Source organism: Cucurbita pepo, chromosome 9 (genome assembly GCF_057944985.1).
Source record: "Cucurbita pepo subsp. pepo isolate OVF chromosome 9, ASM5794498v1, whole genome shotgun sequence".
NCBI classification, from domain to species: Eukaryota; Viridiplantae; Streptophyta; class Magnoliopsida; order Cucurbitales; family Cucurbitaceae; genus Cucurbita; species Cucurbita pepo.
Window position 1 is genome coordinate 3258515 of NC_141806.1, and position 26290 is coordinate 3284804.

At 34.8% G+C, this 26290-nt stretch overlaps 4 protein-coding genes across 4 annotated transcripts; 3 read left to right on the plus strand and 1 right to left on the minus strand.

Annotated features, from left to right (window-relative positions):
* Positions 1-1857: 1857 nt before the first annotated feature.
* On the plus strand, positions 1858-8372 carry LOC111801801 (uncharacterized). Its single transcript, XM_023685964.2, has 11 exons — positions 1858-2219; positions 2402-2685; positions 2780-2974; positions 3446-3792; positions 4627-4918; positions 5439-5597; positions 6035-6400; positions 6584-6649; positions 6822-6870; positions 7053-7176; positions 8036-8372. The coding sequence occupies exons 1-11, from the start codon at positions 1913-1915 to the stop codon at positions 8115-8117; spliced, it is 2271 nt and encodes a 756-aa protein (XP_023541732.2). The 5' UTR covers positions 1858-1912; the 3' UTR covers positions 8118-8372.
* Positions 8373-12995: 4623 nt separating this feature from the next.
* On the plus strand, positions 12996-15061 carry LOC111801551 (uncharacterized). The gene has a single exon (XM_023685580.2). It carries the CDS (start codon positions 13064-13066, stop codon positions 14837-14839), a length of 1776 nt encoding a protein of 591 aa, XP_023541348.1. The 5' UTR covers positions 12996-13063; the 3' UTR covers positions 14840-15061.
* A 1407-nt stretch (positions 15062-16468) lies between these two features.
* LOC111802042 (protein ASPARTIC PROTEASE IN GUARD CELL 2-like) lies at positions 16469-18205 on the minus strand. Its single transcript, XM_023686299.2, has 3 exons — positions 17784-18205; positions 17378-17697; positions 16469-17225 (listed from the first exon to the last, which is right to left on the minus strand). The coding sequence occupies exons 1-3, from the start codon at positions 18178-18180 to the stop codon at positions 16500-16502; spliced, it is 1443 nt and encodes a 480-aa protein (XP_023542067.2). The 5' UTR covers positions 18181-18205; the 3' UTR covers positions 16469-16499.
* A 4583-nt stretch (positions 18206-22788) lies between these two features.
* LOC111802304 (putative GEM-like protein 8) lies at positions 22789-25267 on the plus strand. Its single transcript, XM_023686615.2, has 4 exons — positions 22789-23001; positions 23091-23174; positions 23739-24013; positions 24938-25267. The coding sequence occupies exons 1-4, from the start codon at positions 22860-22862 to the stop codon at positions 25118-25120; spliced, it is 684 nt and encodes a 227-aa protein (XP_023542383.2). The 5' UTR covers positions 22789-22859; the 3' UTR covers positions 25121-25267.
* The last annotated feature ends 1023 nt before the right edge of the window (positions 25268-26290 follow it).

The window sequence follows — 26290 nt, forward strand, 5'->3', positions numbered from 1 at the left end:
TGATACAACTTTTATTAAGCTTTATTAAAATCTAATTAAATTAAAATTTTTTAAAAGTAACTTTTATTAGGGTTGTTTTAATGTGAAAATTTAAAGGAAAATTTCACAATATATATATATATATATATATATATATTCACAATCAAGGAACTAAATAATGAAGAATGTCATTTATTTATTTTAATAAAATAAAAAAAAAGGAAATTTGTGAGCCGCACACGTTTCAATATTGTGGATAACCTATATCCAATTATTGGAGTACTTTTTGAGAATGAATCATGCAAAATATTATACAATATCATAATTATTATTTATATAATTTTTTTTAATATCTTAACACAAATATATATACATAATTTAATCTCTCAATTTTAGAATATTATATATATATTTCTATATTTTATCTATTTGAATTCTATATATGAAATTCCATCAAATTTTAATTATTAAAATAATTAAAATAATTAAAATAATCTTCATGGAATATAAAAATTATTTTTTTAATATAAATTACAAAAACCGAGAATAGGAAGATAAGTATATGCTAATTATCGCTCGATTTTGATATGTACTCCTTATCATTATCGTCTGAAATTACGTTTTTAATTATATAATATTCGATATTAATAACAAAAAAAAAAAAAAAGTTAAATATGACCCTTGTACTTTTGGGTTCGGTTTATTTTGATCTCTCGTATATTTTAGTCATATAATTTCGATTTTGGTTCATTTTGTTGGATGAAAGTGTTAGCTAATTTAGGGAATGATCGTTTGTTTATAATCTAGGAATACTCTCTCAAAGTAAAATGTTGAACAATATCATACCATTATGGAGAGTCGTGTTTATCTAACATGATATCAATCATACTATTGTGGAGAGTCGTGTTTATCTAATATGGTATCGATCATACCATTGTGGAGCGTCGTGTTTATCTAACATGGTATCAGAGCTATGCCCTAAAGTTAGTCATGTCGATAGAATCCTCAAATGTCGAACAAAGAACTCCAAAAGAAAAAGGAGTCGAGTTTCGATTAAGGGGAGACATACTTTGTACGAGGGAAGGTTCCCACATCGGTTGAAAAAGAAGTCGAGCTTCGATTAATGGGAGGCGTACTTTGTACGAGGGAAGGTTTCCACATCGGTTGAAAAAGGAGTCGAGCTTCGATTAAGGGGAGGCGTACTTTGTACGAGAGAAGGTTCCCACATCGGTTGAAAAAGGAGTCGAGCCTCGATTAAGGGGAGGCGTACTTTGTACGAGGGAAAGTTCCCACATCGGCTGAAAAAGGAGTCGAGCCTCGATTAAGGGGAGACATACTTTGTACGAGGGAAGGTTCCCACATTGACTGAAAAAGGAGTCGAGTCTCGATTAAGGGGAGGCGTACTTTGTACGAGGGAAAGTTCCCACATCGGCTGAAAAAGGAGTCGAAACTCGATTAAGGGGAGGCGTACTTTGTACGAGGGAAAGTTCCCACATCGGCTGAAAAAGGAGTCGAGCCTCGATTAAGGGGAGACGTACTTTATACAAGGGAAGGTTCCCACATCGACTAATTTAAGAAATGATCATAGGTTTATAATCAAGGAATATACCATTGTGGAAAGTCGTGTTCATCTAACACATTTTAGTAGTTATTATACTTTTTACCGACAATTAAAACCCTTTTATATAAATTTATAATTATATTTAAAAAAAAATTAGTAGGTAAAATGTCATGTCAAAAATGTGATTAGAAATGAAAATGAAGAGACCAAATTAGACGAATATAAGACTAAAAATAGACCAATAATATTCAAAATAAATAATATTTAAATGAAATAAATATTTAAAATAAAATAATATTTAAAGTTATCATATTCCGAGATAGTAGAGAAAATTGCCTATCTTGAACCGTTGAAGGAAAATCGTTGACTGCAATGAAGCCATTGCAACAAAACGGCATATTTGGCTTAGTTAGGAGAAGCCTTGTTCTGTTTCTTCCTGTAGTGTTACTTTCGCCGCCTCCGCCGTCGGTAGCTTCCCTCCGTCACTTCCGATCGGCGGCCGCTACAATGAGCAACTCTCACTCGCCTCCGGTGGCTAAGAAGGTGGAGCACAAAATGGAGCTGTTTGGAGACGTCAGGATCGACAATTATTACTGGTTGCGTGACGATTCTCGCAAAAACTCCGATGTCATTTCGTATCTGCAGCAAGAGAATGCGTATACCGATCTCGTCATGTCTGGTGAACTATAGTTTACATTTTGTTTCGGTTTTTGATTTTGTACTTGAAGATTATGAGAAATTTATGGATCAGTGATGGATGAGAATAGCGTCGTTTGATTTATTGATTTCTGATGATTTTTGAGTCATGAGGATCTTTCGAGTAATGTGTGCGTTTTTTTTTTTCTTTATTCATCGATCTAGGAACAAAGCAAGTGGAAGAACAGATTTATGCTGAGATTAGAGGACGAATCAAGGAGGATGATATATCTGTGCCTGAGCGGAAAGGTTCTTATTATTACTACGAGAGGACTCTACAGGGGAAAGAATATGTTCAATATTGCAGGCGTTTTGTACCTCGTGGTGAAGAATCTCTCTCTGTGCACGATACCATGCCCACTGGACCTGGTGCTCCTCCGGAGCATGTTATATTGGATGAAAATGTTAAGGCACAGAACCAATCCTACTACTCAATTGGTGCCTTTGAGGTATTGTAAGGAGGAACTGCTTTAGAATTTGATCCTGTTTCTCTTAGACATAATTTAGATTTAAGAATCATCTTCACGGTCATTTCTTCTGCAGGTTAGTCCAAACAACAAGCTAGTGGCGTATGCAGAAGACACCAAAGGAGATGAAATCTACACGGTTTATATAATTGATGCCGAGACTGGAGCTTCTGTAGGGAAGCCTCTTGTAGGTGTCACATCGTATCTCAATTGGGCTGGCGATGACGCTCTAGTTTACATCACAATGGATGAGATTCTTCGGCCCGATAAGGTGTTTTTCTACCCCATATGACCACATCCTTTATTTGTTCTTCAATGGGTCCTACTCTGCCTGTCTCATTGGAATAGAACTAACAAGTCTTTTATTTCCTGAGATCTATCATATTCAAGATACCTGTTGATCGTTCTGTATATTCAGAATCGCTTTCTAATGATATATTTGTTGGTCCATTCACTGAAATAGAACAGTTTGGATTTCCTTTAATTTCTCGTTTGTGATAAGGATGTAGATTATAGTATCCTAATAAGTTTATGTCACATTGGACCCAGAGGAGTTTTTATAGTTGTAAAGGGCGCTGCTTGGAGTACCTATATGGTGATTTTTTTTGTTAATTCCGATATAATTGCATTCAATATTTGCATTATGACGTTCACATAAATATTATGGTCAGACTTCAAATTAAAATTTTCTTTGTCAACGTATTCAGATGTTGATCTAGTAAAATTTTCCCTTTTTCAATAGGCATGGTTACATAAACTGGGAACAGAGCAGTCAACTGACACCTGCCTTTATCATGAAAAGGATGATATGTTCTCTCTTGATCTTCAAGCTACCGAGAGCAAGAAATACTTGTTTATTGCATCTGAAAGTAAATTTACTAGGTTCAACTTTTATCTTGATGTTTCAAGGCCCCAAGATGGAATTGTTGTTTTGACACCTCGAGTGGATGGAGTTGACACTTTTCCCAGTCATCGTGGAAATCATTTTTTTATCCGGAGACGAAGTGCAGAGATTTTCAATTCAGAAGTAGTAGCTTGCCCACTTGATAATACATCTGCAACGGAAGTTATTCTTCCACACAGGGAAAGGTAGTGATTTGTATTCTCGCATCATAATTTTTTTTTTTTTTTTTTTGTTGAGTTGTTAGGATGGTCGGGAGGGAGTCCCACCTTGACTAATTTAGAGGATAGAGGATCATCATGGGTTTATAAGTAAGGAATACATCTCCATTGGTACGAGGCCTTTTGAGGAAGCCCAAAGTAAAGGCCTTAGAGCTTATGTTCAAAGTGGACAATATCATACCATTGTGGAGGGTTTGTGATTCCTAACATGGTATCAGAGCCATGTCCTTAACCTAACCATGTCAATAGAATCCTCAAGTGTCGAACAAAGAAATTGCAAGCTTCAAAGGTGTAGTCAAAAGTAACTCATGTGTCGAACAAAGGATGTACTTTGTTCGAGGGCTCTAGAGAAAGGAGTCGAGGCCTTTTCCTAACAAAATATAGGAACGGGGATTTGAATCTTTGACTTCAAGAGAAAGAGAATGAGAATATGCCATAATCAGTGGGTATTCTCTTGTGATAATTGATAATGGTATAATGTGGAGTTGACACAAAATTGGAATTGAAAAGCTGAGAGTTGATTACTTGAATCAACAAGCTTTAGGAGAAAAGAGATCTTTGTTGGAACTTGCTGTCTACTTATTTTATTTGTTGGAAATTTGTTTCGCTAGCTATTTTTGTAAAAGGAAAGACCTGACTGATCTATATCTAGGAGTAAAAGAAAGGCTGAACTATTATTAGGATTCTCATGTTCACTTGGTCTGACACTCGGTAAACTTCCTATTATTCTGTGAATCTAATATTGTTTGTTGAAGGCTTCTTAATTAGTTAATGTTATTAAGTTGTTTGAATCTTGTCCAGCGTGAAAATCCAGGATATACAACTATTTCTTAATCACATCGTTGTATTTGAACGTGAAGATGGTCTACCAAAAATTGTTGTCTATAGCCTTCCCGATATTGGGGAACCACTTAGAAGCCTTGAAGGTGGACGAGCTGTGGATTTTACTGATGCCACTTATTCAGTGTATTTATCAGACTCAGAATTCTCTTCCAGCATTTTACGGTTTTGTTACAGCTCAATGAAGACACCCCCCTCTACTTATGACTACGATATGAAAACAGGAGTTTCCATTCTAAAGAAAGTTGAAGCAGTGAGTAGTTCTGCTAACATGGTTATGTTGTTTTCTTTTTTGACCAGGATTGCCTCTAGGTGTAAATGAATAATTGTCTATCTTTACACGTAGAAATATTTTCAAGCTTCCTGGTTTTGTTAAAAAATATTGACCAGATATGCATTTCAACCGTCTAGTTTTTCAACCTACTACCCACGAGGGGCAAGGAAAATATTTCATTTCCTCATTTATCTTGTTTTTCTAAAATCAGTGCTAGTTTCTTCCATTTTTGAGTTCATCTGTTACATTTTTTAATTTTCGTGCTTAAGAGTTTTTATTCCCTTGTGTTTATATCTTTTCCGATATCTTACAAAATTCTTCTCTATTCTTTATTGATTTCATGCCTTCTCATCGTCCACTTCTTTATACATGAGGATTCCTGTTCTATTTCGTTTTCTTTATTCCATCCAAAAATCTCCTATTTATCTTTCCTTCCTCCCAGGGGGATTCAAATTAATTTATTTTTCTGAACTGTAATGAATCTAACTACTTATCTCAGGTTTTGGGAGGTTTTGATATTACCAAATATGTCACGGAGAGGAAATGGGCAACTGCTCTAGATGGCACTAAAGTTCCCCTATCAATTGCTTATCGAAAGGATCTTGTGAAACTTGATGGTTCAGACCCACTTCTACTTTACGGCTATGGCTCTTATGAGGTAAAAAATCCAATGTTAATTAGACTCTAGACCGATTTCAGGTTGTAGAAGTTATTTTAAAGTGAAAGAGTGTTCTTGTTTTATGGGGCAGCCACTCCGAATGGATTATAGTTTTGTTAATGGAGCTTTACTTAATGTAATTACAAGTTAATTTCCTGTTTTAATCAATTTATCAAAATTTCCAATTCAGAAAAATTGTTTCTGCATTGTAACATATTGTTCTTTGATGATCTATGTTGCATTTTGATGGCCTCGTTTTTTGCTACAGCTATGATGTCTGCCATGTGCCAATTTACTGTTCATAATTATTTGCATAGAACATGACCTTGTACCTGAATCTTTCAGTCTACTTCTTCTTGTCACGTCACTGAGTTATGAATTGTAACAATTATTGTACATGAACATTGTTTTGAATGTGAATTTCATCTTTTGAACAGGCATGCGTAGACCCCAGTTTCAAGGGATCAAGGATATCTTTACTAGACAGAGGTTTTATTTATGTAATTGCTCACATTCGTGGGGGTGGTGAAATGGGGAGACAGTGGTATGAAAATGGAAAGTTATTGAAGAAAAAAAATACATTCACGGACTTTATTGCTTCTGCTGAATACTTGATCGAGAATAAATACTGTTCAAAGGAAAAATTGTGCATTAATGGAAGAAGTGCTGGTGGTTTGCTTATTGGTGCTGTTTTAAATATGAGGCCTGATTTGTTCAAAGCTGCAGTAGCTGGGGTACCTTTTGTTGATGTTTTAACGACCATGCTTGATCCGACAATTCCCCTTACAACTTCGGAGTGGGAGGTAAATCTCTTCCCTAGTAATGCTGTTAGTGGTGTGTTAGTGGTGTGATGACAACTAGTGCTAGTAATTCCCTTAATTAGTCGAGTTGAGACTCGTCTCCCAACAATCCTCAACAATTTCTAGATACGTTAGCGGAGCGCCTTTCTTTTTGACTTGCCTCGTACCTTCTTTTGAATTCTGTAGGAATGGGGTGACCCACGTAAGGAGGAATTCTACTTTTACATGAAATCATATTCTCCGGTGGACAATGTAAGCACCTCACAATTTCTTGACCAACATGTTATTTCGGCCATTTCCACCTAATCATCGAATTGATCTCAACTTGATTTTGGGTCATTTGAATATATCCGTGTTTATGTGTTTCATACAATATCTTCAAACTTTTGGTTTCATTGGACATGACTTTATCTGCATTTTTTAGGTTAAGGCTCAAAATTATCCAGACATACTTGTTACTGCCGGCTTAAACGGTAAGAGTGAATGCTTAAAACTTCAATCCAATTAGAGTTGACCAATTTCCCTGTTTCTTCATCCTGTGCATATAATTTCCCTTCATACTCAGAATGGACAAGGAGTTTGATGAATATATATATATAATATATATTTAGAGACATACCTTCGAAGTGTCAATTCTTTTTTGTCCATGTGGCAGATCCACGTGTTTTATATTCAGAACCCGCCAAGTTTGTGGCAAAATTAAGGGATATGAAGACTGATCATAATCTTCTGCTTTTCAAATGTGAACTTGGTGCCGGACATTTTTCAAAGTCAGGAAGGTAATAATTCTGTAGTTGATATCTTTTGTAGGCTTTACCTTGTGATCTGTGTTTTTCTCATCTCTTTTTGTTGCTTGTGCCTTTCTTCCTTCTTTAATATGATAATGACGCTATTTCTTATTAAATTGGTTTCATTAACCGCTGCCTCTACTATTTGTTGCAACTCTGCTGTAGATTTGGAGGAGAAACATTATGTTGAACTCTGTTTGGATTTCTGACTGCCTATTATTTTTCGTAGACTTATAATGCAATAGCCCAAGCTCACCACCCGATATTGTCTTCTTTAGACTTTTCCTTTTAAGTTTTCCCTCAAAATTTTGGAAACGCGTCTGTTAGGTAGAGGTTTCCACATCTTTATAAAGAATGTTTCGTTCTCCTCCCCAACCTACGTGGGCTCTCACGATCCACCCCCTTTAGGGCCCAGCGTCCTCAATGACACTCGTTCCCTTCTCCAATCAATGTGGGACTCCCCAATCCATCCCCTTCGGGGCCCAGCGTCCTTGCTGCACACCGCCTCGTGTCCACCCCCTTTGGGGCTCAGCCTCCTCGCTGGCACATTGCTAGATGTTTGGCTCTGGTACCATTTGTAACAGCCGAAGCCCACTGCTAGTAGATATTATCCTCTTTGGACTTTCCCTTTCGAACTTAGAGGTTTTTAAAACGCGTATGCTAGGGAGAGGTTTCCACACCTTTATATAGAATATATAAATGTTTTGTTCTCCTCCGGAGTGGGATCTCAATATAATATTCAAATCATTGTGTATTTTCTTTGGGCACTAACAAGACACATAGATTTTATTGTTTTTTATTTATTAATTTCTAGATGTTTATTTATTTATTTATTTTTGCTACCGTGCAGATTTGAGAAGCTACAGGAGGATGCTTTCACATACGCTTTTATACTGAAGTCTCTTAACATGATTCCAGCACTTGGAAACTGAGCATGAAAGCTGCCCTTGATGGTAAACAAGTACCATCTTTAAACTCTTTCATTCTCTATTGAAAAAGATGCCCTTTTAGTGAATCTTTATTTACGAGAGTGAGAGGTCCTTTGTACTGATCTTCATTACCATTAAGCTATAAATATAACTAGTTAGGACTCATGAACTAAGACATCAATCATGCCATATAAATTTCAACGAAGATGTGAAGAAAATGTTGTTCAAATTATCACAAACAAATCATGCCACGTTAAAGAATAATCAAGCTTAATTTATTTTAGATGGTTATAAATTTTGGGTGTATAATAATTTAGACTTATGGTGTTTGTTTAATGTATTTTAAGGTTTATTTACCTAGTGACTACTTATGGTCATAAAATATAAAAGTTACAACTCTTGAAATACTTTATGGAAGGTCAAGAGTTTTAATTTTGAGGCTATATAAAGACATGTATGTTGTCTTTGTAAGGAGACTTCGAAAATGTAGTATAAAGAATATTTGTGTTTTCCTTTCGCCAATGACTAAATTTCTTTGCAATTCTATGTAGTTTAGGTTGCATGTAGAATCATTCCAGCTTGACATGATCAATCTTGCTTGTGAAGTGATTTAATTTTCAAATAAGTGTTCTTGCCTTGAGATATTTGATCAACAAGGTAATCTGAATTTTAATTACCTTTGAGTGATTCTTTATCATTAGCTCTAAATGTTCTTACCTTTCTTTTGCGATTCTATGTAGTTTAGATTCATGTTTAGAATCATTCAAGCTAGACAAGATCAATCTTGTTTGTGGAGTGATTCGAATCTCAAACAAGTGTTCTTGCCTTGAGATATTCGATCAACAAGATAATTCGAATCTTACTTCCCTTGTAGTGATTCCTTATCATGCCTTGGGTTAATTCCTTATCACATATAAAAATAAATGGATCAATAGTAAATAACTATGTAGAGTAAAAAGTTATATGTGAAGCTATATATGGTATGTGTAAATGACCTAAAACTAAATGGATGAATAGAAAATAGCTATGTATAGTAAAAAGTTATATGTGAAGCGGTAGATAGTTATATATATAGTAGATGATTATATATGATAAAGCTATATATAGTAAGCTAAACCATATATAGAGTTCTACTCTCTGTATTGTCTGAAAATGTACCTCCTTTATTCTCTGTTTTATTCTCTGTATTCTCTCTTACTGTACATGTGAAGTCATTTGGCCAGAGTTCTCTTTGCATTTTCTCTCTCATGTTCTTTGTGTTCATCTAGATTGAGTGTGTGCGTTGTTGTGCAATCCTAACATGAGGGTCTATTAACATTATTTAAATTAAGTTCTTAATGTTGACTAGTCGATTACTCTTTATTTTTATTATATTTTAGAGCATAATTTGGGTCCCAAAACTTATTTTCTAGCATGCAATTATTATGTGTATAGAACATATTAATAGCTTGGTTTACCATATCTATAACTAATATCTGTACTTAGATGCTTTGGTTTAACTTAGAACTTGTCTTAGCCCATGACCTTTTGGTGGGTTTAGTTCTTTGATACTTTAATAATGGCACATTAGGTAATATAAGTTGTTACATATTATTTTAATTAAATGAAAAAAACCCCAAGCTAAAGGGAGGTTGTTAGAATAATCTTACCTTATTAAAGGATACCTTCCCTTTTATTAAGAAAATAAACTTTATACTTAGAGTAATAAATGTAGCTAAATTATTGAATATGCTTTGTTAGGAAATGAAGCAAAGACTTTATAAAAGAGAATAAGATTATGAATGAAATTAAATTATAAGATATGCTTTACTTTGCTTCTTCTCTATTAGAATTAATCATACTTGTTATTGAAATTTGTTATGTTAAATGAAGTGTCAATTTTTCATTGATTATTTGCTTGTTATATTGAGAAATTTTACTTATAATAAAAAACTAATAAATTAGAAGGAAAAAAAAAAATGTAAAATTGAGATGAGGAATCACGAATCTTTGTAATGGTATGATATTGTCTACTTTGAACATAAACTCTTATGACTTTGCTTTGGGGTTCTCCAAGAGGCCTCATACTGATAGAGATAGTATTCATTGATTATAAATCCATGATCATTTCCTAAATTAGCCGATGTGGGACTTTGATTCAAAAATAAACCGACCTCACGTGTGTAATAGCGGGTTTCATGCTTACAGTTGTTTGCTTCATATGACCTCTTTTTAATGGAGAAAAAGAGGGAAAAAAGGACTATAAACTTTACAATTAATTGATATATTGTAAAACGATCTAACTTTTGACTAATATATATATATATATATATATATATATATATATATATATATATATAACTATAAAAATAGTTTCTATTTTCGTTGAGAATCATTCTCATGGGCATTTTTGACGTGGGTTCCAAATTTTAGTAAGTAGCATGTTTATCGGTCTACTTTCTTTGAAGGTATTATTTTGAGTCAGGTTGATTATTAACCCTTAATTTATATGAAGCGGGTAGGTTTTTGATTTTATGAATTACGGGCATAATTCATCCCATTAAAAACTATGAAAATTTTAATTTAGTTGATAAAATATATTTTGACGTACATAATTATTTCGCCGTTAATTGAAAAACAAACTTTCGTGTATAAGTAATGACATTAAATTTTTTAAAATAATAGAAACATATGGTAACTCAACATCGAATAGTTGGGCCAATTAACTGAGTTAATTGCATAAGGTGATGTCACAAAATCTTTCTTCTAACCAAGAATCCCATTATTAACCCATGCATCCAATTTATTGTCAAATGAAAAATTGACGGTTTTATCCATAAAAAAACAAAAACTTATAAAAGATGACAGTTACTACGACTAGAGTTAGGTAAGCAAGCAAGACGGAGAGACTAGAAAAGTCGAAACATGGGGTTCTCTATTTCTAAGAAGATTATCTTCGGGATCTAAAAATCATAAAAAAAACAAAAAAAAAAAACTTTTATTTAATTGATGAATGAAAAGACATAAAGTTACAATAAATAAATAAATAAATAAATTATTAAAAAAAAAAAAAAAAAAAAAAAAAAAAAAAAAAAACTTCAGTTGACAAATTATCAATTACAAAGATCTTTTTTTAATTTCAAATTTTGATTGGACCAATTTCTTTTAGTTATCCGCAATCAGCGCATTCTAAATTATTTTTTTTTCTTTTTAATTTTTTAGTTTATTAATTTTCACACTTTTTAATAGAAAAAAAAAAGTTAAATTGAATGCAAATGAATCTTAAATTTGTAATTGAATTTTTAGTAATTTACTCATTTAGATTCAATTATCGAAAATTGATCAGATTTTTCCTCGAAGCTATACGAGTTCGGTATTTCAAATCGTCCTAAACTTAACATAGCTCTAATTTTTCTATACGATCATGATTTTCTTCAATACATCGAATCTATCATAGTTATTTTTTAAATGATTTTAATTTTTTTTTTATATATAATTGATTCCATCCTACCCACTAAATATTTATAATTAAAGTTTTATATAATTTAATTAAATTTATTTATATAAAAGATAATTAACAAAATTTACCAATATAATGAAAATTAAATTAAATTTTAATTAATTAAAATTATTTTAATAATCTAACTTAATAAAATTACTTCCCATCCAACGATCATTTGGTACTTATTTTTATAATTCATACCTTATGTGATTAAATATGTAAATATAATTATTATGTTTATTCAAATAATGAATATGAATAATAATAATATTATTATTATTATTTTAAATCAATACCAAAGCTATTATTTACACTTTGATATATACTTTAATAAATGATATCATGATTGTGACAATTTGATGAATAAATGTATCAAACTTTAGGGTAAAAATATTTTTTACAAAACATATTATTATGAAAATATTAATGCTAATACATATTTTTAAATTTTAATTAAAAAAAAAAAACCAAATTTTATTTTATATTTTTTCGCAAAAATGATCAAATTATTAACTAAAATTAAACTATAAACGCTCAAATAATTTAAATGCAAACTTAAGATAATAAAACTAAATATTTGAAAGTTGGGAGATTACAATAAAATTTTAATATAAAATTTATTAAAATTAATAAATGAGTATTTTACTTAATTTTGAGATCATATATTCAAATCTCCGATATTAAAAAAAAAACACTAATACTTCGTTGATATTTTTATCGAAAAACACTAACCCAGTAAAATTTAGGACAGTAAGCACGGGTTACAAGAATGACCATGGAGAATCAGGCTCGAGAGACCTACTATTCCAATCTAGCAAAGGCGACGTCTTGCTACTACTAGTATTTTACTTAATTTTGAGATCATATATTCAAATCTCCGATATTAAAAAAAAAAACACTAATACTTCGTTGATATTTTTACCGAAAAACACTAACCCAGTAAAATTTAGGACAGTAAGCACGGGTTGCAAGAATGACCATGGAGAATCAGGCTCGAGAGACCTACTATTCCAATCCAGCAAAGGCGACGTCTTGCTACTACTAGTACGAATTTCCACTACCAAATAAGACGAGATCTCACCGTGACAAAGAAAAAGTAAACGTTAATTAACGAACTAATCCATAATGGTTTTTTTTTTTTTTTTGGAGTTGGGAAGTAAATGTGAAATTTGAATACAGTGCGCTCCAAGTTTGAAATGAAATTGGGATCCTTGTGATCCAACGGCTATAAACTGATAAAAACTCTGCATGTGAATCTCTTTAACCTTATCATATTCAAACTCTTCTTCTTCGTTCTCTATAAATACTTTCTCCATTCTTTCCTCTTCTTGAAGCCTTTATTTCATCATTATTCCTTCTTCTCTACGTGAAACAACACAACAAAATTCCACTTTTTTCACCTTTTCCTTCCTTCCCCTCTTCAATTTCTGCACAATTCTCGGATCTGATTACCCCTCCTCTCCCCAAAATGCACATTCTGAAATGGGTCTTGTTCGGCGTGTTGCTAGCTGTGTCGGTTGCGGAGGTGTCGACGACGACGACGACGGTGGCGCCTGTCTGTGTAGAGGAAGATAGAGCTTCATTGATGAGTTTCAAAGCAAGAATTGTGCAGGACACGACGGATATTCTAGCGTCGTGGACTGGCCGGGACTGCTGCAATGGCGATTGGGAAGGCGTGTCGTGTGGGACGACGGGACGAGTGACGAAGTTGCAGCTGCAAAGACCAGAGAAGAACAGTGAGATGTTCATGAAAGGAACACTCTCTGCTGCTCTTGGTAATATGCAGTTTCTTGAGGTAATTGTGATAAGTGGAATGAAGCATATTAGTGGCTCCATTCCTGAGAGCTTCTCTGCTCTATCTCGTTTGACCCAATTGGTCTTAGAGGACAATGGCCTTGGAGGAACCATCCCTTCAAGTTTAGGTCACCTGTCCTCTCTCCAGATCCTCTCTTTAAGTGGCAACCATTTGAGAGGCCAAATTCCACCCAATATAGGCAACCTTGTGAACCTTCTCCAGCTAAACTTAGCCAAGAATTCACTTTCTGGGCCAATCCCACAAACATTCAAAGCCTTTCCTAGCTTGCAGTACTTTGATCTAAGCTTCAACGAGCTCTCTGGTGCCCTCCCAGCTCATGTGGGTCAGTTCAAGAATCTCACTTACCTCGACGTCTCGAACAACCAGCTTTCCGGGCCTATCCCCACTGCCATTTTCAGCTTGCCCAAGCTTTTGGACTTGTTATTAAGCAACAACAGGCTCACAGGAACCATTCCTGTCCAAATTGAAGGCCTGAAATCCATTACAACTCTTTCACTAAGTGGCAATCAGCTAAGAGGTCAAATTCCAGCTTCCATTTCTAAGCTTCAGAATCTATGGAACCTTAATCTATCAAGAAATGGGCTCTCAAATCCATTGCCAACCATTCTTGTAAGCAGCATTCCTTCACTTTTGACAATAGATCTATCCTATAACAGGTTTGTTTTTGGGACAGTTCCTGGTTGGATCAGAAACAAGCAGCTCTCAGAGGTTCATCTAGCTGGGTGTGGACTCAGGGGAGCCCTCCCCATGTTCAGAGTATCAGATTCTATAACCTCTATAGACCTCTCAGACAATCATTTCACAGGTGGGATATCAAATTTCATGAAAAACATGTCAAGTTTGCAGAAACTCAAGCTCTCAAACAACCAGCTGAGATTCAGCCTCTCAGAACTCATATTACCAGATGTTTTCTCCTCTCTTGATCTTCACTCAAATCAAATTTATGGGTCACTCTCAAACATATTAAACAGAGAAACCAGTGGCTTTTTAGAGGTAATTGATGTATCAAACAACCAAATCACAGGCGCTATTCCAGAGTTCACCTCTGGCTTGGGTTTGAAGGTCCTCAACATTGGATCAAACAAGATTTCCGGTCACATTCCCAGCTCAATCTCGAACCTGGGAGAGCTAATAAGGTTAGATATCTCAAGAAATCAAATACAAGGAACAATCCCAACGAGTATTGGAGCTTTAAAGAAGCTCCAATGGTTGGATTTATCCGTTAATTCTCTCACAGGCAAATTATCAAACACCTTGTTGGCAATCCCGCGGCTTCGACATGCGAACTTCAGAGCGAACAGATTGTGCGGGAAAATCCCACAAGGGAGGCCGCTTAATGTGTTTCCAGCCGCCGCTTATGCCCATAATCTGTGTCTTTGTGGGACGCCATTGCCGCCCTGTAGAAAAGCAGAAGAATGGAAATTGTGAAAACGAAGAAGAATCAAAGACTGCCCATTACGAGAATGGCTTGTTTATTGTCGCTCATCATCTCAAATGAGCTCCCATGGCGTCGAGGAGCTATGAATCCACACATTTTAGCTCCGCTCCTTTAAAGTTCCATTTCTTGTTCGTTGTTCTTGATTTGATTTTACAGTGAACTTATCTTGTTTGCTTAATATTTGATAAACATAAAAGAGAAATATTGTTTTTTTTTTTTTTTAATTTTTTTTTTTATACTTTCATTATAATTTTTTGGTATTATATTTTTTTTTTATTAAATTAACTATTTATTTAGTTTATATAAAAATTTAATTCTTATTATGTAAAATCTGGTTAATCTATATATATATATATATATATATATATATATATATATTTAATAAATTTGGATAATAAAAGGTAATATTTATTTTAATTTGAGAAAAATTTATGATAAAGACCGAACTATTATAAATTTTTTTAATTTATAAAATAATAGATCCAATTTAACCCAATTATAATTTTTTTTAAATTGAGTTGGTTCGAGTTGTTTAAGTCATTTATTTAAATTATTATTTTATAAGAATAAAACTTTAATTTTTTAAACATTTATTTATTTATTTTCAAACGTTTAATTAATATCTCCAACTCAATTTTAAAATATATTTTTGAAAAATTACATTTTAAATAGTTAAAAATTATTTTTAAAACTTGGGAAGTAAAAAATTAAAAAATAATTATGAAATTAAATAAAAATATGTATAAATAATTATATTGCAAGATAAAGTTTATACTTTAAATTTAATAATAATTTAGTTATAAGAAAATCCATTATTTGAATTTAATTTTTTTTTTGTTGGGTTTGAAAAAAATATTAAATTTTGTTGATTCAAAATATTTTGAATAAATTCTATGGGTAATAAATACAGAGACAAAGAAAATAATTACATTAATTATTTTTTTTTTTTACCTTATTAAATTTATGAAAGAGAAAATTTAATAATTTAATCAATTCACTCAAAAAATTTATTAATATTTATTCCCATTTAAAGTATATGAAAAAAAAAAACAAATTTATTCTATTTATTTATTTCAGATTTAGATTTAATTTATAAAATTAAAAATTTAGGTTAAAATTTAATATTGACCAATTATATATATATATATATATATATATATATATATATATATATATATATATATATATATATATATATATATGTAAAGTTTTGAATTTTAAAAAAATAAAATTAGGCTAAAAATGCACTAATATGAAGAGATTTATTTTGGAGTTGAATTTGGGCCATGGAAGCTTAAGACAGGCCTTATTGTTGGGCCAATGGTCTTGGGCCTTGACCAAAAAAGCCCAATTAAACGTTAATTGGCGGGCTATTTTAGTAATTTAATGAACTGCTGATTTAGTTTCTATATTTGTGGATTATAAAAGGTAATAAAGATTGTATTTTCTTTTTTTAAAATATGATTATTAAGATTTTTGTTATTCCCATTTTACCCTTGAACTTTGGAAAAGTAATTGATTAATTAAATTACATTACAATATGGAAATATATATTTCATTTAACATATGATTCATTTATTAGCTTTGAAATAAAAATAATAATATGATTAAAAACTATATTCCAAAATTTAATATATAGTTTTGCAATATTTAGCAAATATTTGGGCCAAATCCAACAAACCCATTAGCCCCATCAAATGAAATTTGAATCCCTCCCTGTTGGATGTTTCCGATTATGGAAAGTCCCGACGGCGACGGAGCAAAAGCGAAGCAGAAAGTTCCGGCGCCGTCGACCGGAATAAGAAAGTTATTCGCTGGAAGCGTCAGCACCGGGCCGTCGGAGAAGTAAAACGACACCGTTGGCACTCGTACGGACTCGAAGCCGTTGAGATTGTAACACGTGTCGAAAATCGAAACTCCGGGCGCTCGTGGTAGGTTGCTGGTTTGGGCTGTGAACGAATCACGGAATGCCACGTAGGCTGCTGTTGGTAACCGTGTTACGGCGGTGCCGGTGTCCATTACGACGCCGTTGGTTCCGTACTCGGTGAGCTGGAAAGTTTCTTCTGGTATTGGAACTTTGATGCCTCCGACACCGACGCCGGCTAGTCCGATGTAGTAGAAGCTTGGGGCATTGGGGTTTCGAACCAAGGAGATCCACGTGGCACCAACCGGCATTGCTCCGCGGCCGAAGTCTAATGTCCCGGTCGAGCCGATACCTCGACTCACCAAACAATAGCTAAATGCGCCACCGGTCTGACCGCCAAGTTGGCCAACAAATGACATTGAACCACCACCGAGACCGAGTAGCCCAGCAGCTCCAATGAACATTCCTTGGTTGGTATGACCGCACCCGATAGCCATGTCACGAACCGTGACCTAGTTAAAAATATCAAATTTAATAATTATTTTATTTTTAAAATTAAGCTTATAAACCTTATTTACCTTACTTTTTTTCAAATTCATAATAATCTATTAAATACAAAATTGACCGTTCCGTATACTTAAAATTTTGAATTAATAGTACTAACCTGGCCGATAGTGAGAGTTTCGAGGGCGAGAGTGCCTTTAGTGTAAGACCCATCACCATACGATACCTCATACCTACACCGTCCAGCATGGCAGCCAGCGTTCTCGAGTCGGTCGCAAACAGCCGAGCCACATGAGACACCGGTATACGAAGTGGACTCGGCCGGGTTGAAGACGGGATCGGACTGTTGATAGCATTGCCTACAAGGTTGACATTGAACCCACACAATGTCACTACCGGAATCAATCACCATGTATTGACTCCTCGGCGGGCTCCCAACTCCTATCCGAACAAAATACTCTCCACTCCCCTCTTCCATCCCTAATTCCAAATCATTCGGAGAAAAAAAAATCACAAATATAAATATTGGATTTTAAAGGGTATTATTGGAAAAAAAAATTTGTCACCTGAAATGACACCCGTCCCAAAATTTGCCACCTTGTAACTATTATCTTGTACAGCGGAGCTGTCGGTGTCATCACGAGATAGACGGCGGACAAGGGTGGCAACTCGTTTGACGTCTCTTTTGATACGCTCGTCAAAACCCTGATGTTGACCATGGATGTGAGGGAGCTCGTCTCGATGGACAAGTTTGAGCTTAAATTTAGTATGGTTAGATTTTCGACCTGTCACCAACCGGTGACCGTTGGAGAAATTAAGAGTACGAAGAATTTGACTATCGTCGACATCGAACTTGCTCGATTTGACATTTAGATATTGAAACTCGACCGGAGAAGATCGGCTGCCAAAGACGACGGAGACCGAGAAGAAGAGAAGAAGAGAAAAGTGAAGTTTTAGGAGCATGATTAGCTTATACGAAGGGAGAATATGGAACCACAAGGCATTTATTTAGGTTGGGTTAAATATGCAATATTTGAAAAAATTAGAGAGGAAAATGAAAAAGAAAGAAAAATGTGGGCCCTCATTAATTTAATTCTAAAAAGTTTTGGACTGATTGAGAAATTTAGGTCAAATTGTGTTGTGGGAGTGGTTGTATTGCATTCCATTTCAAACCGTGATTTGTGACGTAATCACTTAGATTATTGTAATATATATATATATATATATTTTAAAATTTTAAAGAAACAAATTTACTTTAATTAATTATTTGTTTTTTTTATTTATAAAGAAAATGCATTAATGGAAAATATTGTTTAGTTTATTAAAATTATTTTTTTTCTCATAATTTCATATTATAATTGATTTATTTATTTATTGGTATGCTTATAATTAAGAGATTCAAAACAAAAAATATATATATATATATATATATATATAATTATTTATTCTTGGAAAAATATAAAATAAAAAATAAAAAATTATTTAAACTAATAAATAAGAAATAGGTACCAAGAAATAAGGTTATGATTCACGATACTCCACGATGATATGATATTGTCCACTTTGAGCATAAACTCTCATGACTTTGCTTTGGACTTCCCCACTTATAAACCCATAATCTTCCACTAAATTAACCAATGTGGGACCCACTCACAATAATTCTCAACAAATAAGAACGTTATCAAAGGGGTTTCTTACTTTTCCGTACTTGATCCACGAGCATGTATAAATTTAGGTTATGTATGGATTATTTTATTCTTATTTTTTTGGATATCGTGAGAATTCGAGCTACCAATTACCCGATCCTATCTTACTCGACAATACTTAATTATCAAGAAACTCGAGGGTCGATACTTAGTCATCAAGAAACCCGAAGGTCAATAAATCAACTATCGCCACTTGCCAACTATGACTTTTAACAAACCTTTTTTATCATATGTATATATATATATATATATATGAATTAAATGAATGATCTCATAGATAGGAAAATTATTAGGTTAATTTATACAAACAAATGAAATAATTTAATCATTATTTAATATTTTCTTAAACTATATTATATTTTCTAAATGTAACTAATAATATTCTTAAAGGCAGCTATATAAATATTAAAAATAAAAGGCATTATTTTTAACTAATACCGCCATTTACATGAAATTCAGTGCATGCATATTTTTTTAATAATTTTTTAATAATTTAAAAAAAGGAAAAAGGTATAATTACTTTTTTAACCAATTAAAAGCTATAAAATTCTTTGTGTTAAGCCCACTAATGTAATTAGCCATGAGGGCATTTTAATAAATTAACTAAATACGACAAGACCAAACAATTTTGGTCGTATTATAATTATTTTATTTAAATAATAATCTAAGTGGAACATTGGAAATATCCGAGTGGATATTAATAAATTAATATTAATAATTGGACGATAATTGCCATTTGAAAGTTTTAATTTTATTAAAAATATATTATTGGGGTGTGACTCAATTATTTTTTTGAAATATATATTATGGCCTTAATTAAAGTTGCAAATATTAATAATTTTAATTATTTAAAAATTAATAATATTTTATTCCTATATCTAACCAAATAACAAAAAGGAAGCATAAGATTTTCTAGAAGACTAGAATTATTAAATTATTACAATAAGTACGAAAAAAAGATCGAGATGACTCATCGATGGTAGGTGTTCGAAATAAAGATGTCCACAAGGTTTAAATGGACGATATGGAAGATGAAGCTCGGGGACATGTATGGTTAGGTGCATAGGAAAGGCCCAAAGCCAATTCGAGAGGACGGTGAAGCTTCATAGGGTTTTTATGTTCAGGTGCAGGTAGTCATGTCTGTTTCCCGAGCCTTTCTTCGAGATAGTGCCTAGATTCTTCATTTGTTTTCAATCTCTATCTAAGCTAAGTTCTTCATTTATCCTACGTTGGTTGGAGGGTGAATTGTGAGATCCCACATCGGTTGGAGAGTTGCTAGCGGTGGACTTGGGCTACTATAAATGATATTAGAGCCAGACACCGAGCGGTGTGCTAGCGAGGATGCTGGACCTCAAGGAGGGTGGATTGTGAGATCCCACGTCGGTTGGAGAGATGAACGAAGCACTATTTATGAGGATGTGGAAACTTCTCTCTAGTGGACACGTTTTAATACTTGGGCTTAGGCTTGGGCTTGGGCTTGGGCTTGGGCTTGGGCTTGGGCTTGGGCTTGGGCTTGGGCTTGGGCTGTTATTCTTTTTCTTTCTAATGGGCTTTGGAGCTGGAAAGAAGGGAGACCATCATGGGCTTGAGTTTAGCTCACTATTCCGGTTTAGAATATCATATTCTTACAATACACGAATTTCTACTATTTGTTACCAAACAGGCTATTTCTTTTCGGTTCGGTTTGGATATCCCGAAACTTCGTGGTGTAAGAACACCCACTCGAGTGGCAAGTCATGCACAAAAGTACTTCATTTGCTTGAACTCAATGAATAAGGTGGACGAACATCCGTGATATCACCTTATTTTTGCTTTCTGAAACATACCGACAATCAGATCCCCGTTGTTCGCTCCATCAACAAATGGGGTATAACTTTTTTGGGGGACGACGGTCAACCATCTACATGCGTTAAACTATGCATCTTACTAAGACTTTCTGACTCGACCATCTTGGACTCACATGAAGAAACTTTTGAAAAAGGTGGTTTCCGTCTTCTCGTCTCGAAGACGACGTTTTCTTTTATCTCTTGAGGTGTATTGTGGAAGTCTACTACGTTTCCAACTAAAGATGTCTACAGGACCGGACAAGGACGGAAATATCTTAACAATTTCCATTTATCAATATAATTTCTATACAAAATTTAAAATATCTTAACGAGTTTTAAAAAATATTCATTTATTTATTAAATAAATAAATAATATATAGGTCTGAGTGGAGTTGGGAGAGGACGGGAAATATAATCTCCATCCTCAGTCCCATTTAGCTAATGAAGAGAGATCTCTTCCCGCTCCCTTTTCCATTTCCGGTTCAACCAAAAAATTTATAACTCACGAGTTAAATGAGCGTTTCTATTTCTAAGTCACGTCACATGGCACACCAATATCGAGAAAAAAGTTAAGAAAGCATGTGATTGGTGGTTCATTTGACTCTCTCAATTGACTTTTTCTCTCCTCTCTTTCTAATAAAATATTTTGGGTGACATCACAAAGCTACAAACACGACCAAACTTTCCTTATGATTAAGGAAAAGGGAAAGGAATCCATGATAAGAGCTTAACATTTTATGGCTAATTTGGATAGGCTTTGATAAGGGAAGTTTAACTACTTTGTTCATGTCGGGGAGGAGAACGAAGCATTTTTTAAAAGGGTGTGGAAAATTTTCCCCAGTAGATGCATTTTAGAATCACGAGGCTGACAGCGATACGTAATAGGCTAAAGTGGACAATTTCTGCTAGCGGTGAGGTTGGGCTATTACAAATGGTATCAAAGCCAGACACCGAGTGGTGTGCCAGCAAGGACACTGGCCCTCAAAGGGGGTGGATTGTGAGATCCCACATTGGTTGGAGAGCGGAACGAACTCATAAGGGTGTGGAAACCTCTCCTTAGTAGACGCATTTTAAAACTGTGAGACTAACAACGATATGTAACAAGCCAAAACGGACAATATCTGCTAGCGGTGGGCTTGAGCTGTTATAAATGGTATCAGAGCCAAACATCGGGCGGTGTGCCATCAAGGACGTTGAACCCCAAAAGGGGGAGGATTGTAAGATCCCATGTTAGTTGGAGATGAGAACGAAGCATTCCTCATAAGGGTGTGAAAACCTCTCCCTAGTAGACGCGTTTTAAACCATGAGGCTGACAACGATACGTAACGGGCCAAAACAGACAATATCTGTTAGCGGTGAGCTTGAGCTGTTACAAATGGTATCAAAGCCAGACACTGAGTGGTGTGCCAGCAAGGACACTGGCCCCCAAAGGGAGTGGATTGTGAGATCCCACATTGGTTGGAGAGTGGAACGAACTCATAAAGGTGTGGAAACCTCTCTCTAGTAGATGCATTTTAAAACTGTGAGACTGACAACGATATGTAACAGGCCAAAGCGGACAATATTTGCTAGTGGTTGGTTTGAGCTGTTATAAATGGTATCAGAGCAAGACACTGGGCGTTGTGCCATTAAGAACGTTGAGCACCAAAAGGGGGAGGTTTGTAAGATCCCACATCAGTTGGAGAGGAGAACGAAACATTCCTCGTAAGGGTATGAAAACTTCTCTCTAGTACACGTGTTTTAAGATCGTGTGACTGACAGCGATATGTAACGGGCCAAAACGGACAATATCTACTAGCGGTGGGTGGCTACGACAACCGAGAAGGGACGCCATATCGGATGCTTTTAAGTTTTCTTTAAAAAATGGAACATAGCTTTGTGAAATAGCCATAGAAAGTTGATGTTTAGTTGGTTTTGTAATCTTTTTCTTGAAAGGTTCCCTTATCTTGAATAGTTGACGATGAGCAAGAGATGAGTCAGCTTCATCCACCACCTCCTCCTCCAAACATCCCTTTAAATTCATGATCAACTCAATTCATTCATTCATTCATTCCACCAACTTCATATTTTCTCTCTCTAAATCTCTATTTCTCTCTCTATCTTATCCAAAATGAAAACGACAGTTCAAGAACAGCTGGTCGGAATTCAGCTCAAATCATTGGCTGTCCCACGAGCTAGATTCTTGCCTGATCCTTCAAAGCATCTCCACATATCTTCTTCATCAGACGATGGATATCAAACAATAAAGAAATGTAAGAAGAACAAAGAAGAAGGATTGTGTCATGAGCTAGCTGTTTGTTCTTGATCTAATTTGCTAATTTGGTTGCTTAAATTGGTGCAGATAATGGGAAGGATTGGATGTTGAATAGAGCCAACAAAAATGGAAGAATGACGGATAATATCATTCATGCGCTCCGAGAACATGGTAAGAATTTGAATCAGGGTTTAGAATTACGATCAAAACCCGACACTTGTTAATTGATTTGAGGTACTTCCAAGATGATCATATGAATCTAAAGATCTCAAAATCGAAGAACGAGATCTTTGATTTGTTTGCCACCCTTTAGTGGTATAGTAGTCTCAATATCAAAGTTGCCTTCGGCCTTTCACTTAGTAAGCTCATCTTCGAGCCTCTACAGAATTCCGCTCGTCCTAGTCCTTAGTAGCATTAACAAAAGAGAACAAACCCTAATTTTGATAGACAGAGAGCTTCTCGCTCCGACCCTATTGTCATGGAAAAAAGAGTTTGTTTTCATGCATAACAAAGGTTATAGTATAAAGACATTTGATTTGCGTCTAAACTAAATTAAGGGTAATGACCTATAACCTCTCCTCTGTAGATACGATATTTGACGGGTTTTCATTCTTAAAAAAACTCAATTTTTGGGTCCTTTTTAAATCTAAATTCAAATCTTAGACATGAATCGCTAAACAATATCTGGGTTTGGTTCAGTTTCTCGATTTCTGATCGTTTGACCTAACTTTGCAGTGAAATTAGGAGCGAAAATCTCGGAAACTTTAAAGGGAAAGTTGAGTCTAGGAGCTCGAATTTTGAGAGTTGGTGGACTCATAAAAATTTACAAGAAGCTATTTTCAGTGAAGGAAGAAGAGAAGCTTTTGAAGGCTTCACAATGCTATTTGTCAACAACAACTGGGCCTTTGGCTGGCCTTCTCTTCATCTCCACTCATAGGATTGCTTTTTGTAGTGACAAACCCCTCAAAGTTCCTTCTTCAAATGGAGATCATCTTAGAATTCACTATAAAGTAAGTTTCTTCCTTATTTCTCGACTCTCGATCGGTGAGAATCCCATATTGGTTGGAGAGGAGAACGAAACAACCTTTATAAGGGTGTGGAAACCTTTCCCTAACATACGTATTTTAAAGCCTTGATGGGAAGCCCAAAGAGAACAATATCTGCGAGTGGTGGGCTTGGGCTGTTCCCCGAAGGGGGTAGACACGAGGCGGTGTACCAGTAAGGACACTGGGCCCCGAAGGGGGGTAGATTGTGAGAATCTCACTTTAGTTGGGGAGGAGAACGAAACACCCTTTATAAGGGTGTGGAAACCTTTCCCTATCAAACGCGTTTTAAAAACCTTGAGAGAAAGCCCGAAAGAGAAAGAGGACAATATCTGCTAGCGGTGGGCTTGAGTCGTTACAAATGGTATCAGAGCCAGACACCGGACTATGTGCTAGCGAGGAGATTGTTCCATGAAGGGGGTAAACATGAGGTGGTGTGCTAGTAAGGATGCTGGACCCCGAAGGGGGGTGGATTGTGAGAATCCCACATTGGTTGGGGAGGAGAACGAAACACCCTTTTATAAAGTTGTGGAAACCTTTCCCTAGCATACGCGTTTTAAAGCCTTGATGGGAAACCTAAAAGGGACAATATTTGCTAGCGGTGGGCTTGGACCATTACACGATCAAAGCACACCGAAATGAATAACCGAACCAGAATGAAACACTACACTTTCTACTAAAATACTTTAATCACACTACACTTTCTACACTAACCGAACTGTTTCTAGAAATCCTCAATGATTAATAACTTCTCAATGCATGTCTACCAAATCCCGTGATTACAACCTGATGCTTAATGTTAGGGTTTGAACAAGTCGAGCTGATTAACTCACATTCTCGTGCATCGGTCTCTTCCTTAGCTAACGATTCCAAAACCCATGTATTTTGCAGGTTACCATTCCACTAGGGCAAATAAGAAGACATTTTGAGAGCAATAATGTGAAGAATCCATCAGAAAAGTACATAGAGATAGTGACAATGGATGATTTTGAGTTTTGGTTCATGGGGTTCTTCAATTATCACAAGACTTTCAAGTGTCTTGAAGAAGCACTTTCTCAAGCTTACAAACAATGAATAACAAGAGATATCAACAAAAGTTCAAATTTTTGTACAAATTCAAAGTTCAATGAGAAATTTTGTATTTTGTTCTTATTTTTTTTTTATTCTTAATATCATAGTTTCTTATGAATGAAGGGAAATTAAAATAAATTGTTGTATTCATGATTGAACCAAGTTCGATGATGACGAGAACGATGAGATGCTCGAATACCGAATCTTTTAAACCAAACAAATTGAAAATCTGTGAAATCCCACATCGGTTGGAGAGGAGAACGAAGCATTTCTTATAAGGTGTGGAAACTTTTTCCTAACAGACGCGTTTTAAAAATCGTGAGGCTGATGACAATATGTAACGAGTCAAAGTGGACAATATCTACTAGTGGTGGGCTTGAATTGTTATAAATGATATTAGAGTCAGTCACTGAACGGTGCAAGACACTGGTCTAAGTAGGGCTAGACCCTCTCCCGATACGTTATGTGTTGAACACAACTCTCTGTGGGAAACACTCGCACACTCTATTAAGACCAATCGAAAAGAGATTTACAAGACATTCGGTAGAAACTACTACTTTGTATTATACTCGATGATAGGTAATCAATTCCTAAAATTTATTGGTTTTTAATGAAGTATCTGAATCATTTTCTTAAATTGATTCCTAAAATCCTAAATCATTTTCTTAACATAAATATAGTCGTTGCGCTTAACCCTATTGGGCTAGTGATGATATTTTAACATAATGGGTTGAAACGGACAATATCTACTAGTGGTGCGTTTGAGCTGTTACAAAAACTCTTGATTTTGAAGCTAACATTACGTAAACTAAATGAACCGATCAACTCGATTCCATCAATGTCGTTACTTTTTTTGTTTTTCGTTTACACCCCTCGTCTTTCGCATGTATCTTACTAATGGGTTTAAAAACCCTCGTGAATTGACTAGGGTTACAGGAATGGTTCTGGTTGTATTAACCTCGTGAATTGATTATTGGCCGGCAGTCAAAATTGTAATAGGTGTACCAAAAGCTTTTCATGTACTCGAGTCGTCTGTTCTTGCATCGAACGACCTACTCGTCAATCATATCTCAAACGTCACTTTTACGAAAACAAGAAGTTTCCTTTCCAATTTAAGTATAAAAGGTTTGAAGTAATGGGAGCTGACGTGGGTTCCACGTGGAAATCCAATAA